Here is a 16,385-nt window from a genome sequence, read left to right as displayed (position 1 = left end):
GCTTTAACCAGACTGCGTCAAAAACATAAAATTCTGAGCTTCTCGGTGAAACTGTGACGTCGTGTTTGATCCGTCTGAGACCGACGGCCACGTGACAACAAATCGGAGAATCTTTGACTGAACTGCTGAATTCCAAACGTTCTAGAAATCAAAACGTCCTTGTTTTCAGCCATCGACATCACGTTCTCCACGACCAGAACGTTGACAAGAGGATCTGCATCCCGATGAACTTCATCTCCCCGGATCAAGCTCCGTACACCGTCTGCAACAGCTCTCTGTCGGAGTACGGCGTGCTGGGTGAGGAACGCAAACGCTTTGAAATATCTCGCATAGCTGTTTAACGTAGTTGTTAACCCTTCAGCTGTGTTCGCCGTCCCTCTGTCACTCCTCAGTCCATATATGGTCACTTCCTGTTCACTGGTTGCTAAAAAAGCCAAGATGGCGACGGCCAAAACTCAGAACTCGAGGCTCCAAATCATCCACAAACCAGCGTCCACTTCCTATAAACCATCTTTGATTTCATTCCCAACAAGAGAAACTAAATTCAGTGACATTATGTAAACAAACGGGCCTTTAAAGGGTTAAAGTTGTGAAAATGAATGAATTTATACATAACTTATAACCATGTTTTCAAAGGGATGCACGAGGGTGCAATCTGTGGATGTGTTTCATTGGCTCCGCCTCCTCTGTGTGTGTGTGTGTGTGCAGGTTTTGAACTGGGCTTCGCCATGGCCAGTCCCAACGCACTGGTGCTGTGGGAGGCCCAGTTTGGAGACTTCCACAACACGGCCCAGTGCATCATCGACCAGTTCATCAGCTCCGGTCAGTCCAAGTGGGTCCGACAGAACGGCATCGTGCTGCTGCTTCCTCACGGCCTGGAGGGCATGGTGCGACCCGCCGCCAGGAAACACACGACGCATCGGTTCTGAAGTGTTTTCTCAACGTCGCTCTCTCCCCCCCCCCCCCCCCCCCCTCCCCCCCCCCAGGGTCCGGAGCACTCGTCGGCCCGTACCGAACGGTTTCTGCAGATGTGCAACGACGACCCGGATGTTTTCCCTGTGAGTTCATGTCAGGAGCGTCGAGCTAAATCGAACGTATTTATTACCTTTTTAAAAAAAATAAATGTTTACACAGATATAAGTTCTGCTCCCAGTTTCTGTTCAGTATCAAAGTGACACAACGTTCTACTTCCTGTTTACGTCCGACATGAAAGAAACTGAACATCGGAGAATAAACTTTCTAGGATTGAGTCAAAAAGCACAAAATACGCTCATGAAGTAATCGAGGAATGAGCGAGGCGAGGCGGGGGGGGGGGGGGGGCGGGACTTACGATTAGCCAATCAGAACCAGGGGCGGGACCAGAGAAGCGATGAGAAGTCATAATGATGCTGTTTTTCAATCCATCTGCTTTGATGTCTGGATACATTTGTTGTTTTTCCTCTTCGAGATGCCGGGTCACATGACACAAACAACGTTGTTTACTTCCTGAGAGTACTGTGTGTGTGTGTGTGTGTGTGTGTGTGTGTGTGTGTGTGTGTGTGTGTGTGTTTTGTCAGACTCTGACGGAGGACTTCGCGGTGCGTCAGCTGTTCGACTGCAACTGGATCGTCGTCAACTGCTCCACTCCCGCCAACTTCTTCCACGTCCTGCGCCGGCAGATCCTGCAGCCCTTCAGGAAGCCCGTGAGTGACGTGAGGACGTAAAGGTCGCGACGATTGGTGCTTCAAGGTCACGGAGGTCGTCTTCTCTCTCTCTCTCTCTCTCTCTCTCTCTCTCTCTCTCTCTCTCTCCCTCTCTCTCTCTTTACCTCCTCAGCTGATCGTGTTCACTCCCAAGTCGCTGCTGCGCCACCCGGAGGCCAAGTCCAGCTTTGACGACATGCTTCCAGGTACGGAGACGTCGTGAACCTCTTGTCCTCCCAAGCGCCGTCTGTTTGATAACCTCCCCCCCCCCCCCCCCCCCCCCCCCTTTCCCTCCTGCAGCCACACACTTCAGGCGTTTAATCCCAGACGACGGCGACCCGGAGAAGGTGAAGAGAGTCGTTTTCTGCTCCGGCAAAATCTACTACGAACTGATCCGAGAGCGTGAGAACCGAGGCCTGAAGGAGGCCGTGGCGGTGGTCCGCGTGGAACAGGTGAGGTCGGGGGGGGGGGGGGGGGGGCACCTGAACTCTTATTAAATATAAACTCTATAGTATACTTCGTTCACATTATGGCAGCTGTGTTGAGAAATATTTTGTTTGTGTTTGTTTACGTTTCCTTTTGGAAAAATATATATATTTCTTGTATAATAATAAAACTAATTATATATTTCGGAAAAGACATAAAAAATAATAAATAATACAATATTTATTTTAGAAAAAGACCTCACAATAATAAAATATATTTAAGAAAAGATGTCACAATAATAAATAATAAAATATATTTTAGAAAAGATGTCACAATAATTAATAGAATATATTTATGTAAAGACGTCAAAATTATAAATAACAAAATATAATTTAGGAAAATTACCAACATTTTTATTTCGATAAAGAATCCGCAATAAATTTTTTCATTATATATATATATATATATATATATACACACACGCACACAAGCAGAATAACTATTATTATAGGGAGGGAGAGACTAGATATTGTTAATGTCCGTGTGAATAAATATCCATAAATCAGCTTCTCATAACTGAACCTGCCTCATCAAGTATCAAAGTAATACCTGCGTGAGCACCCACGGGTCACATGATCACCCAGAAGCCTTCCTCCCTCCTCTCAGCTGTCGCCGTTCCCCTTCGATCTGGTGAAAGCGGAGACGGATCGGTACCCGACCGCCGACCTGGTCTGGTGCCAGGAGGAGCACAAGAACCAGGGTTACTATGACTACGTCAAGCCCCGCATCCGCACCGCCATCCAGCGCACGCGCCCCGTCCGGTGAGGAGAACAAGCATGGCCGCCGGCATCTCCAGCACGGTGGAGGCGCGGGAATGCTCACCTGTGTGTGTGTGTGTGTGTGTGTGTGTGTGTGTGTGTGTGTGTGTGTGTGTGTGCGTGTGTGTGTGTGTGTGTAGGTATGCGGGTCGTGACCCCGCGGCGGCTCCAGCTACCGGGAACAAACCGACTCACCTCGCCGAGCTGCGGCGTTTACTGGACGCGGCGTTCCACCTGGAGGCGGGACAAGTGGAGTAGGAGACAAGTGGAGGAGACAAGTGGAGGAGACGAGTGGAGTAGGAGACGAGTGGAGTAGGAGACGAGTGGAGTAGTAGACGAGTAGAGTAGGAGACGAGTGGAGTAGTAGACAAGTGGAGTAGGAGACGAGTGGAGGAGACGAGTGGAGTAGGAGACGAGTGGAGTAGGAGACGAGTGGAGTAGGAGACAAGTGGAGTAGGAGACGAGTGGAGTAGTAGACGAGTGGAGTAGGAGACGAGTGGAGTAGGAGACAAGTGGAGTAGGAGACGAGTGGAGGAGACAAGTGGAGTAGGAGACGAGTAGAGTAGGAGACGAGTGGAGTAGGAGACAAGTGGAGGAGACGAGTGGAGTAGGAGACGAGTGGAGTAGGAGACAAGTGGAGGAGACGAGTGGAGTAGGAGACGAGTGGAGTAGTAGACGAGTGAAGTAGGAGACGAGTGGAGTAGGAGACGAGTGGAGTAGACGAGTGGAGTAGGAGACGAGTGGAGTAGGAGACGAGTGGAGTAGGAGACAAGTGGAGTAGGAGACGAGTGGAGTAGACGAGTGGAGTAGGAGACGAGTGGAGTAGGAGACGAGTGGAGTAGACGAGTGGAGTAGGAGACGAGTGGAGTAGGAGACAAGTGGAGTAGGAGACGAGTGGAGGAGACGAGTGGAGTAGGAGACGAGTAGAGTAGGAGACGAGTGGAGTAGGAGACAAGTGGAGGAGACGAGTGGAGTAGGAGACGAGTGGAGTAGGAGACAAGTGGAGGAGACGAGTGGAGTAGGAGACGAGTGGAGTAGTAGACGAGTGAAGTAGGAGACGAGTGGAGTAGGAGACGAGTGGAGTAGACGAGTGGAGTAGGAGACGAGTGGAGTAGGAGACGAGTGGAGTAGGAGACAAGTGGAGTAGGAGAAAAGAAAAATGCGGGGAAAGAAAGAAACAAAAGTTCACCGGCGTTGAATGTACGAATTTATACACAATTTTTATTATGACTTTTATTTAATATTAATTTCATAATATTGACGATAATAATTATAATAATGCACATAATCAAAACCAAAATACGTTACGCAATCACCTGCTGAACAGACATTTTGAATCATTTATTGATCCGTGGTTGATTTTATAGAACGTTTATTTTAGTTGAAGGACAATCAGAGGAAGTTACTACGTTTACGTGCCCACTAATATTCCACTATACACATATATATATATATATGTCCACCAAAGGTCACGTTACCCGGAGTTTGAATGAATAATAGCGGAATATAAATTTCCATTGAACAAGTTTTGAATATTGTGTCTTTTTCAGAACGATGTGCGCACGTAAACGTGGTCATCGATTATTTTATTTTTTTAAATAGCGTGATGAAAAATACGCGCATTCTGTTATCGGTCCGTTAGCTTAGCTTAACATAAATGTAGCATTGTTAAAAAAAAACTCTTGACTTACTCGTTTTATAAAAACCCAAAGTGTAAAAGTGACTTTTAACGGATTTACCCGTCCGATTACTTTGAGTGAGCCAGGCTAGCTTGATGCTAAGCTACGCTAACCAGCTGCATATTTAACATTGAAAGTGTTGTTTTTCTCTCCCAGAATGCAATACTGGGGATTGTTTTAAACGATATGTGGGGGGGGGGGGGGGCGAAGGTTTAGTAGCTGAACGTTTGTCGGGATGTATTTATTTTCATAAAGTGTCGCATGTTTTGGATAAATAAAGATTGTGGTTCCTGGCGTTCTGTTTATTTTGTTGTGTGTTTTGAGGTACTACCCTAGTACTTGCTACTACTTTAAAATAGTGTACTTTTTACTCTACATTTATATGATAACTTAACTTCCTCTGCAGGTTAAATGTTATAATTAAAATAATATAGCCAACTATTAAATGATGTCTTATTATAGATTATACTACCTGGCAGTACATAACATACTTAAAATACTGCAACTTCAAAGTGATGAACATATTATTGCATCAATAATTATAATACAACATATGTTATTCTGCACAAAGAGTACTTAAAATATATTCTGATGCTGAGCGTTGTTTACTTTATTACAATTTTTTTGAAACGCAGTTATTCAGAAACTGTGGTATTAGTACTTCCTCCACTGGATTTAATGTTGGAGACGTTTACTACGTTACTGTTACTGCTGCAAACTGGTATTTAAAATGAGCTGTAAGTGATAAACATTTTATTGCATCAATAATTATATTACGTGTATGTATACATATATATCCTAAAACATAGGATGGGAGCCAGAGCCTTCAGTTATCAAGCTCCTCTTTTATGGAACCAGCTTCCACTTTCAGTCCGGGAGGCAAGATTGGAATATAATATTAATAACTACTGTGAATAATGATCACCTGAAAATAAGAAGTCTTTTTATTACATAGGAGGGTGCAGCTAATTTAAGCTAAAACGTCTACGTAATCAGACGTTTGTAGGCCAAATGGATCATAATTTATTAAATGAAAATCATTCTGTATTGAAGAAGACTTGAAACTAAAGATTGAGACCAAAAACTAATGTTTACAATGTTTACTGAGGGAATAAATCAAGAGAAGTAGAGTCATTTATATAGACTTCTATACAACCAGAGGAGTCGCCCCCTGGTGGTCAGGAGAGAGAATGCAGCTTCAACACATGAAGCATAGACTTCTATACAACCAGAGGAGTCGCCCCCCTGGTGGTCAGGAGAGAGAATGCAGCTTCAACACATCTCATAGACTTAGGAGTTAGAGGTCGGGCCAACTTTAAATTTTGTGTTTAGAAATAATAACCTTTAACTCGCTATCATGGAAAGGTACTTATCTTCGCAATCAAGAACATTTCTTAATTTTATGCATTCAAACAATTAGTTTTTTTCAGTGCAAATTAAGAGGCGGACGTGGACTTGACTCCTCAGGTCCTCACAGGCGACTCCTGGAGGTGTTCGAGAGGAACTGGAACAGATTCACATGTGCTTCGGACGCCTTCCGCACGGCACAGTAGTTTTCCAGGAGGCTGTACAGTTGTCCTATGACGGAGAGCAAAATCAGAAGCTGTATTTTTAATTTTTTTTAAACCAACAACGAGCGAACGTTTGAGTCGCTTCCCCCGAACCCTCTCACCGACTGTCGCTCCGTCGGTGACCAGCGTGTGGTGCGTCCGCTGGAGGCCCTTCTTCAGCTCCTTGTCCTGGAAGGTGAAGAAGGCCAACCCTCTCTTCGCCCTCGCCGCCGCCATCAGCTGGATCACGGCTGCACTCACAAAGGGGGGGGGGGAAGCTCAAGGCAAGTGTGTCTCAATCGTTGGGGATCGATGGGCGGATGGTCCATGAAATACCTTTGAGTTGAGGGTCTCCGTTGAACACTCCGCAGCCCCACTTCCCCGTGGCGATGTCGGGCTCGTCGGATTCGCGACGCTTGAATCCGCAGTACGCCTTCAGGGACACCAGAAGAACCACGTGGACACGATTGAAAGACAATTGACCTTTTTTTTTGGTGTCTTTATAAAACTGTTTCTAATTCTACAATTAAAATTAAGTTAAAAAATAATTATATATTAGAAAGAATAATAATATTCAAACGGAATAATAAATATGGTTCATTATAATGTATACAGAAAACAAATATCTGAACCGTATCTGATATTAGTATGTATTCCCATATATTGTTCTATATATAGGTTTTCACTGTATGGTCATTATATTTTATATTATATATTATGTAATATAAAAATATATTATAATATAATATATATCAATATATTATTATATATATATATAAATATATTATAATATTACATTATATATTATAATATATATTATGAAATATATATTATATAATTATATATTATACGTATATATTATTATATAAATATATTATAATATAATAATACATTATATAATATGTAATATATAAATATATATAATATAATAATATATTATATATATTTTATTATTATAAAAATATAATATAATATATATCAATATATTATTATATATATATAAATATATTATAATATTACATTATATATTATACGTATATATTATTATATAAATATATTATAATATAATTACATTATATAATATGTAATATATAAATATATATAATATAATAATATATTATATATATTTTATTATTATATAAATATATTATCCATCCATCCATTTTCAATACCGCTTATCCTCATTAGGGTCGCGGGGGCGCTGGAGCCTATCCCAGCTGACATAGGGCGAAGGCAGGGGACACCCTGGACAGGCCGCCAGTCCATCGAGGGCACATGTAGGGACATACAACCATTCACTCTCACATTCACACCTATGGGACATTTAGAGATCAATTAACCTGCAGCATGTCTTTGGACTGTGGGAGGAAGCCGGAGAGCCCGGAGAGAACCCACGCTGCCACGGGGAGAACATGCAAACTCCACACAGAAGGACCGCTCCGACCGGGAATTGAACCCACGGCCCTCTTGCTGTGAGGCGACAGTGCTAGCCACTACACCACCGTGCAGCCCCATACATAAATACCGTGCAGCCCCATATATAAATATATTATAATATATATAAATATATTATCATATATTATATAATTATGATCCTGGTAAAATAATGACATGGAGGATTGATCACCTTGTTAAGTTCCCGTGTCACGTTGGTCATGTTGTATTGATCCCTCTGGTGTTTGAAGTTGGTGGCGTCGATGGCCAGGATCCGCCTCTGTTGCCGATCCCAGTCGTCTCTGCGGCGGCGGAGAGACGAGATAAGGAAACACGCATTCAAACACCAGAAACGCGGAGCAGCGGCCGTACCTGCCCAGGTGGTCTCGGTGAGGGCCGGCCCACTCGAAGCTGTCCCCGAAGCCCGAGTAACGGCTGAACTGCTGCGAGCCTGAAAAACAGAGGAACCCACCGTCAGAGGGGTCTGACTTCCTGTTTGAGGCCCGCTGCCTTACGCCCATTGGTTCCTGAGGACATCTTTAAAAACACATATAGGTTCTTTCAAAAAAATTATTCATCTAAAGATTTATTAATTTTATTTTCCTATTCCAAGTGTTGTTTTTCTTGTATTTATCTGTATTTTTTTTTTTTTTACCACATGTTTTTCTTTTTCATTTAATTCTTTTATTTTTATTTGTTGTGCTTGTTTTTTCTTCATTTGTTGAGAGAAGCGTTGTTGTTTTCATTACCCGTGTGCAAATAAAAAATATATAAATATAAATACATGTAAACAGTGAACAAAAGTAACAGTGTACAATGATATAAAATAGAGAAAAGGAGAATATTCTCACATCATAAATTATTCGATTACTTCCATCTGACATTTCATAGAAGGAAACGAAACATCCGGAGAGGGAATGTGCTCGGAACTATTTTAATGGGCGGATTGATCCACCGCCGTGGATGTAAAACGAGCATTTCTTCAAAGATCAAGATATCGTCTTTAAACGTTTTGTTTTTGTTTGTCGAACAAACCAAATCCACAAAGTTCACGTATGAAACCGAGTGAATCCTCTATTGATCAATTGATTTCTGCCGATTAACCGCTAACCGCTAACTGATCACCGCTAACCGCTAATCGATCACCGCTAACCGCTAACCTATCACCGCTAACCGATCACCGCTAACCGATCACCGCTAATCGATCACCGCTAATCGATCACCGCTAACCGATCACCACTAACCGCTAACCGATCACCGCTAACCGCTAACCGATCACCGCTAACCGATCACCGCTAACCGCTAACCGATCCGTGTTCCTACCTGTGACGATCAGACACTCGGTGTCCCCGAGTTTCTCCGTGAAGAGGCGCGACACGATGAGCTCTGGATTCAGGAGGAACAGGATCTCCTCCTGCACCAGACCAGAACCCAGAACCCCTCCACCGATAAAGCTGGCGGCAAAGTCCACCTAGACACACACACACACACACACACACACACACACACACACACACACACACACACACACACACAGTGTGTAAAGACGTGCTCCGGGCTGAACCGGCTGCTCCCCGTCAGTCCTCACCTGGAGCAGACCGGCCCCCTCGGTCTCGATGGTGCCGCCTGACGCCACGTGAAGCTCATTCATCTTCTCTTCACAGCTGACACACACGAAAGAGAGGTACACTTTTATAACTGCGTATTTTAATAATAATAGTGATAATTATTATTATTATTATTATTATTATTATCACCATCTCCAGTTGGGCATATCCGTGGCTTTGTAGCAGCGCCTCTCAAACGTCACCAGACCGTTCGGTCTCGTTACTGTAAAGACACACGAGGAAGAGGAGGTTCACCTGTCTCACACACATGAGGAAGAGGAGGTTGAACTGTCTCACACACACATGAGGAAGAGGAGGTTCACCTGTCTCACACACACATGAGGAAGAGGAGGTTCACCTGTCTCACACACATGAGGAAGAGGAGGTTGAACTGTCTCACACACACATGAGGAAGAGGAGGTTCACCTGTCTCACACACACATGAGGAAGAGGAGGTTCACCTGTCTCACACACATGAGGAAGAGGAGGTTGAACTGTCTCACACACACATGAGGAAGAGGAGGTTCACCTGTCTCACACACATGAGGAAGAGGAGGTTGAACTGTCTCACACACACATGAGGAAGAGGAGGTTCACCTGTCTCACACACATGAGGAAGAGGAGGTTGAACTGTCTCACACACACATGAGGAAGAGGAGGTTGAACTGTCTCACACACACACGAGGAAGAGGAGGTTGAACTGTCTCACACACACATGAGGAAGAGGAGGTTGAACTGTCTCACACACACACAAGGAAGAGGAGGTTGAACTGTCTCACACACGAGGAAGAGGAGGTTCACCTGTCTAACACACACATGAGGAAGAGGAGGTTGAACTGTCTCACACACACATGGAAGAGGAGGTTCACCTGTCTCACACACACGAGGAAGAGGAGGTTGAACTGTCTCACACACACGAGGAAGAGGAGGTTGAACTGTCTCACACACGAGGAAGAGGAGGTTCACCTGTCTAACACACACATGAGGAAGAGGAGGTTGAACTGTCTCACACACACATGGAAGAGGAGGTTCACCTGTCTCACACACACGAGGAAGAGGAGGTTGAACTGTCTCACACACACATGGAAGAGGAGGTTCACCTGTCTCACACACATGAGGAAGAGGAGGTTGAACTGTCTCACACACACATGAGGAAGAGGAGGTTCACCTGTCTCACACACATGAGGAAGAGGAGGTTGAACTGTCTCACACACACATGAGGAAGAGGAGGTTCACCTGTCTCACACACATGAGGAAGAGGAGGTTGAACTGTCTCACACACACATAAGGAAGAGGAGGTTGAACTGTCTCACACACACACGAGGAAGAGGAGGTTGAACTGTCTCACACACACATGAGGAAGAGGAGGTTGAACTGTCTCACACACACATGAGGAAGAGGAGGTTCACCTGTCTCACACACATGAGGAAGAGGAGGTTGAACTGTCTCACACACACATGAGGAAGAGGAGGTTGAACTGTCTCACACACACACGAGGAAGAGGAGGTTGAACTGTCTCACACACACATGAGGAAGAGGAGGTTGAACTGTCTCACACACACACAAGGAAGAGGAGGTTGAACTGTCTCACACACGAGGAAGAGGAGGTTCACCTGTCTAACACACACATGAGGAAGAGGAGGTTGAACTGTCTCACACACACATGGAAGAGGAGGTTCACCTGTCTCACACACACGAGGAAGAGGAGGTTGAACTGTCTCACACACACACGAGGAAGAGGAGGTTGAACTCACGCTTGTCCGTCATCACATGGAAGTAATGGAGGATGGCTCTCAGCTTCTCTTTCTTCCGTGACGACCACTGACCAAACAGCCTGAGAATGAAGAGTTAACACACACACACACACACACACACACACACACACACACAGACACACACACACACATTACATGTCATTTAGCTGACGCTTTCATCCAAAGCGACTTACAGTTACGTTACATTCACACACCGTAGAACAGCTACAGGGAGCAGGTCACACACACACACACACACACACACACACACACACACACACACACAGTCTCTGACCTGGTGAAGTTGATGGAGGGGTAGCTGCCGTACTCGCCGGTGGCTCCGGTGGCGTTGCGGTATGGGAAGGTGCAGAAGAAGGCGTTGGCGAGCAGACAGGAGATCTGAACCTGCGACAGAGTGACGGCGGCAGTGTTTCCCTTCTTCAGCAGCGGGAGGCCCTGAAAGTGTTATTAAAAACAAGTCGTACATATTTATATATTCAGGATGTTTTGGTGAATTAAATGCAGAATCTAGGGTTTAAAAAATACATTGAATTATGATATTTTAAGGGATTTTAAACAGATGATTGATGGATGAATTAATAGACTGAATTTATTTTTAATCCTATACAAGACTGAAACTAATAGTCTGAAATAATTATGAAATGTAATTATTATATATTTAGGATTTCTGTGAATTAAATGCAGAATCTAGGGTTAAAAAAAACATTATTTGTATTTTAAAGGATTTGTATTTTAAGTTCAGGGGTTCACCCAAAACATGATTAATGGGTAAATTAACAGACTGAATTTATTTTTATTTATTTAATAGACTGAAATTAATGGCCTGAAATAACATTATTATATAATTAGGATGTATTATTTATTAGGATTTATTATGAACTAAAGACAGATACACAGGGTTAAAAAAATATATATATTTTTAAATATTTAACACAAACTAATATACTGTAATATATTATGTTTTTTGTTTTTTTAAAGTTATTTTACGGGTTTAAATGTGCAGTATTCATTTTAAATGTGTGTTTAGTATGAGTTTCATACCTTCTTCACATATTCGGGCAGCTTCAGAGCCAACGCCGCGATCTTCGGGAACAGTTTGGTGAAGTCGTTTTCTGTCTTCGGGATAACCTGGAAACAAAATATGAGGATTTATTCTTGTTGTAGAGTTTAGACGGTTGAATGGTTTAAAGTAAACTTGACCTCTGACCTTTACGAAGCTGTAGAGGGCATCAAAGGACCACTGGCCTTTATACTTGGGGTTGTATTTCATGATGGCTTTCTAGTGACAGAGACACAATCAGGTTTATTACAGGTTTTATACACGCAAGGAATTTTAATTTGTCTTTTGATGCATTTATATATACTACATAGATACTTAATTAAAATATTTTATTTTATTTATATTTTATTATTCCCGCAAGAGGAAATATTATATATAAAAAACATATGAATAATATATGTTTATATAAAATATAATAAAAGTAACAAAACAGCAGTGCAAAGATGTAGCCAAACAAGCAACAGTGTAGCGGTGTTATAGGTGAGTGATTGACAGGTGCTTGAAATAGGCTTCACCTCCACATCCTCGGCGCTCGCTGTCGTCTTCTCGGCCAGAGCGCTCAGCTTCTTGAAGATCACTTCCCACCTCCACCGGCTCGTTTGCTGCCGACAGAAGAGATCCACTCAATAACAGGAACTTGTTCAGATGTTGTCGTGTTGACACAATGACGACATGTGTACATTGTATCTTTTATTTAACAGGTCAACGTCCACCGGGTGAAGAGCCTCAAACGCACCTGTTTGTGGCCGAACTTGACGACCATCATGCTCGATGGTGAACATGGCATTTTCACAAAGTTACCGTGCCACATGTCCTTCCCTCCCTGAGGCACGGCTCCTTTTCCACAGTTGAATTCATCCACCTGAGAAGAACATGTATTATTTAGGGGAAAAACAAAGTTAAAGGGGGGCCCGACCCCTATGTTGGAAACCACTGGATTAAACTATCTGACTGTAAATAAAGTAGCTAAAGGTTTCTACAACACTACCATTGATGCTTCAGTGTTAATTAATGATGTCACATAGGAGACATTTTACTGCGGATACCTGAAGTACATTTAGATGATAATACTGCTGTTCTTTATCTAAACACAGGATTTGTAATGAAGTACTTCTAAACTGTGGTATTGGTGCTTTAAAGGAAGGGTTCGGGTATTCATATGCAGTGTGTTTCTTACGGCGGACGTACAGTTTGGAATATGGCAAACACTCCTAAAATAAAAGGCCCCCATTGAACAGTTTAAGAGTACAATGTATTGTGAATATTTTTATTATGTTTACTTTGCCGTGAGACACAATCTTTGTTTCTGACGGGGCTGTTACGATCTCTCCAGAGCTACCAGAAGGAAACTGTAATTTTACCTCGCTGACACGGTGGTTGCTGGTCTATACCCCCACCCCCCCTCATCCGTTAGATAGTTTGTGTTGTTGTGTGACTTTGGTGAAGCCAAACTAACCCTTTAAAACACCAAAGTCAGACAATACTAACTACCAGAAGGAGGCGGCAGGAGGCCAGCAGCTCCTGAGAGGTTAAATCACTGGTTTCGTCAATGGAGAACGTGGATAACGTCTTTAGGTCCCGTCAGAAAGGTCTGAGGAGGGGACAATATCCTAAATATATCGTACACTTGAACGGATATCGAGTGCACCGGTACTTGAGTAGATGTACTCAGTTCCTGGAAGGACAAAGTCTTACATCTACGAGGACACTGTGCGTCCTGCTGAAGGTCAGACGTCCCAGCTTGAGGTCACACTGTCGAAGATACTTCAGCTTTTTCAGCGGACAGCTTGAGGAAGAGCCGTCTTTCGTCCGCATCCTCGCCGCCTTCACCCGTCTACTGCTTACATCTGCTGAACAGGACGGCTGGGTGGTGGAGGAGGAGGAGGAGGAGGAGGAGGAGGAGGAGGAGGTGGGGGAGGAGGAGCGGGCCTGACCTGAGCTCTTGTCAAACTGAATCAGATCTTTCTCTTGGGAGCTGTCGTTGCGTCTGGCCATCTCTGGAGGTTCAGACACAGAACCTGACGGTAAGTGGAATAAAAAGGAAACAGTAGACAGACAGTCAATGACATTTGTGACAAGTTTTATTCATGGTTTATGGTCCAATGGTTGGGACAGTTGGTATAGACGGTTGGGACATTAGATATGGACGGTTAGGACATTAGGTATGGACAGTTATGACATTAGGCATGGACGGTTAGGACATTAGGTATGGACGGTAAGGACAGGAGGAGCGGGCCTGACCTGAGCTCTTGTCAGCCTGAATCAGATCTCTCATTTGGGAGCTGTCGTTGCGTCTGGCCATCTCTGGAGGTTCAGACACAGAACCTGACGGTAAGTGGAATAAAAAGGAAACAGTAGACAGACAGTCAATGACATTTGTGACAAGTTTTATTCATGGTTTATGGTCCAATGGTTGGGACAGTTGGTATAGATGGTTAGGACATTAGATATGGACGGTTAGGACATTAGGCATGGACGGTTAGGACATTAGGTATGGACGGTTAGGACATTAGGTATGGACGGTTAGGACATTAGGTATGGACGGTTAGGACATTAGGTATGGACGGTTAAAACATTAGGTATGGACGGTTAGGACATTAGGTATGGACGGTTAAAACATTAGGTATGGACGGTTAAAACATTAGGTATGGACGGTTAGGACATTAGGTATGGACGGTTAGGACATTAGGTATGGACGGTTAGGACATTAGGCATGGACGGTAAGGACAGGAGGAGCGGGCCTGACCTGAGCTCTCGTCAAACTGAATCAGATCTTTCTCTTGGGAGCTGTCGTTGCCTTCGGCCATCTCTGGAGGTTCAGACACAGAACATGACGGTGAGTGGAATAAAAAGGAAAGTGTGGAAGTCAACGTGAGCTTTTATTTTTTATTTTGGGGAGGAGCAGGATGGTTCAACTACCTGTTAAAGAAATACTGTAATACCCTTTTCCGACCTAAACTGTTGAGCACACAGTATCCTTAAAAAAAAGTTTTTTTAAACAGCGGAAATGTTTTTAATTCAGTTTATTTATTTATTCGTTTAGGACGGTCGGTCTGGACGGTTTGAGACACTTACTCCTGGGGTAAAAAGAATATCATTTAAACTAACTCATATTTAAGATGCCACTTGTTTACACACCTTAGAGGAAAAGAAAACCACTGTCGGACACCTGCTGCAGTTGAATGAGGTTTTCTAAAGGGACCCTGGTGCTGTACCGCTTTAGTCCACAGGGGGCGCTAGAACCAACACTACATGAGATGTTGAAACTTAAAGTAAATAAAGGATCTGACTTCCTGCCAGGTTGTTTATTCCACTAATGTCTCCAACAGTCGTATTTAGAAGCAGAAAGACACGATAAAAACACAAAAACACACACACACAAACACGCCTACTCGCACACGTACACGCGTACACACGTACACGCAGTCCTCTCTTCGACGCACACACTCGACGTCCCCGCAGCAGATAAACTCCTCTCGCTGTAACAACAGGTACAGGTACTCACCTTTACCCGAACACTTCCACTAATGCGGTCAGGTGTCACGTGATTATCTTCACTTTAACGGCTCGTCCACGAACACGCAGCGACGACGTCTCGAGCGCTCGAAGCGAGAGTCACTTTCACTTTGGGGCGAAATCGAAAGTAACTGCGTTGTGTACTTTGATTACACGCGAACACGTTCAATAATATTTAACATTATATATAATAATATTAATATTAAATATCCTCAGCAGGAACTCATTTCAGAAGCTGCCACTTTATTCCCGTTTAAACAAAAAAACTGGATATTTAATTAAAACAAATATATATATATCATAACTATTGATGCATTAATGTATTGATAAAGGCGGATTTCATTTATTTCAATTATTTTTGTATATACAGCTGGCTGGTTAATTAATAATAACACATGATCATTTAATATTGAATTATTATTTTGTGTAAATAATCCTAATCTGCAGATTAACTCATTAATTAATTAAATAAATGTAGTGCGGTAGATGGTGCTGTGTAGAAATATACAATAGAGTACTAATACTTTCAGAAAGCTCTTTTTAATTAAAGCCATATTGAGAATGATTTGAAATATTATCAATACTGCGTTTGGTGGAGTTTTTGAACACAAGGTGGCAGCAGTGAACCACCACAAAATAATGTGTACTATTTCTCATGTCAATATCATAGTTAATCAAGATAATAATAATAATAATAATACAATATTTAAAAAAACATACAATTATAATAATAATAAAAATATTTTAAAAGTATTGATAATAATATTTAGAATAATTTAAATGATAATATTTATTATTATTATATAATTAATAATAATACATTATTAATATATAATAA

At 42.7% G+C, this 16,385-nt stretch overlaps 2 protein-coding genes across 10 annotated transcripts in view; one reads left to right on the top strand and one right to left on the bottom strand.

The window, feature by feature from the left end:
* The window catches only part of ogdhb (oxoglutarate (alpha-ketoglutarate) dehydrogenase b (lipoamide)), a 16,645-nt gene extending 13,194 nt beyond the window's left edge, over window positions 1–3,451 (top strand). For all 3 annotated transcript variants that reach the window (XM_034547240.1, XM_034547242.1, XM_034547241.1), the window contains 8 exons: window positions 170–297; window positions 709–887; window positions 987–1,058; window positions 1,557–1,682; window positions 1,816–1,888; window positions 1,983–2,134; window positions 2,775–2,929; window positions 3,067–3,451. In XM_034547240.1, coding sequence (XP_034403131.1) covers window positions 170–297; window positions 709–887; window positions 987–1,058; window positions 1,557–1,682; window positions 1,816–1,888; window positions 1,983–2,134; window positions 2,775–2,929; window positions 3,067–3,184 — 1,003 coding nt within the window. In that variant the 3' untranslated portion in view covers window positions 3,185–3,451. The remainder of the gene's footprint in view (window positions 1–169; window positions 298–708; window positions 888–986; window positions 1,059–1,556; window positions 1,683–1,815; window positions 1,889–1,982; window positions 2,135–2,774; window positions 2,930–3,066) is intronic.
* An 830-nt stretch (window positions 3,452–4,281) lies between these two features.
* pargl (poly (ADP-ribose) glycohydrolase, like) lies at window positions 4,282–15,689 on the bottom strand. Of its 7 annotated transcripts, none has more exons than XM_034547125.1 (18): window positions 15,537–15,689; window positions 14,778–14,840; window positions 14,273–14,356; window positions 13,727–14,049; window positions 12,768–12,893; window positions 12,547–12,633; window positions 12,179–12,250; window positions 12,013–12,099; window positions 11,246–11,406; window positions 10,951–11,030; window positions 9,347–9,419; window positions 9,178–9,253; window positions 8,913–9,060; window positions 7,962–8,040; window positions 7,783–7,891; window positions 6,492–6,588; window positions 6,278–6,406; window positions 4,282–6,183 (listed from the first exon to the last, which is right to left on the bottom strand). In XM_034547125.1, exons 2-18 carry the CDS (start codon window positions 14,836–14,838, stop codon window positions 6,077–6,079), a joined length of 1,899 nt encoding a protein of 632 aa, XP_034403016.1. In that variant the 5' UTR covers window positions 14,839–14,840; window positions 15,537–15,689; the 3' UTR covers window positions 4,282–6,076. The 7 variants fall into 7 exon arrangements, with proteins under 7 accessions (XP_034403016.1, XP_034403019.1, XP_034403017.1 ...); XM_034547128.1 differs by having other exon boundaries at window positions 13,727–14,028; XM_034547126.1 differs by having other exon boundaries at window positions 14,273–14,335.
* Between the last annotated feature and the right edge of the window lie 696 nt (window positions 15,690–16,385).

This window comes from Cyclopterus lumpus, chromosome 12 (genome assembly GCF_009769545.1).
Source record: "Cyclopterus lumpus isolate fCycLum1 chromosome 12, fCycLum1.pri, whole genome shotgun sequence".
NCBI lineage: Eukaryota > Metazoa > Chordata > Actinopteri > Perciformes > Cyclopteridae > Cyclopterus > Cyclopterus lumpus.
This window is presented reverse-complemented; position numbering and strand designations above follow the sequence as displayed.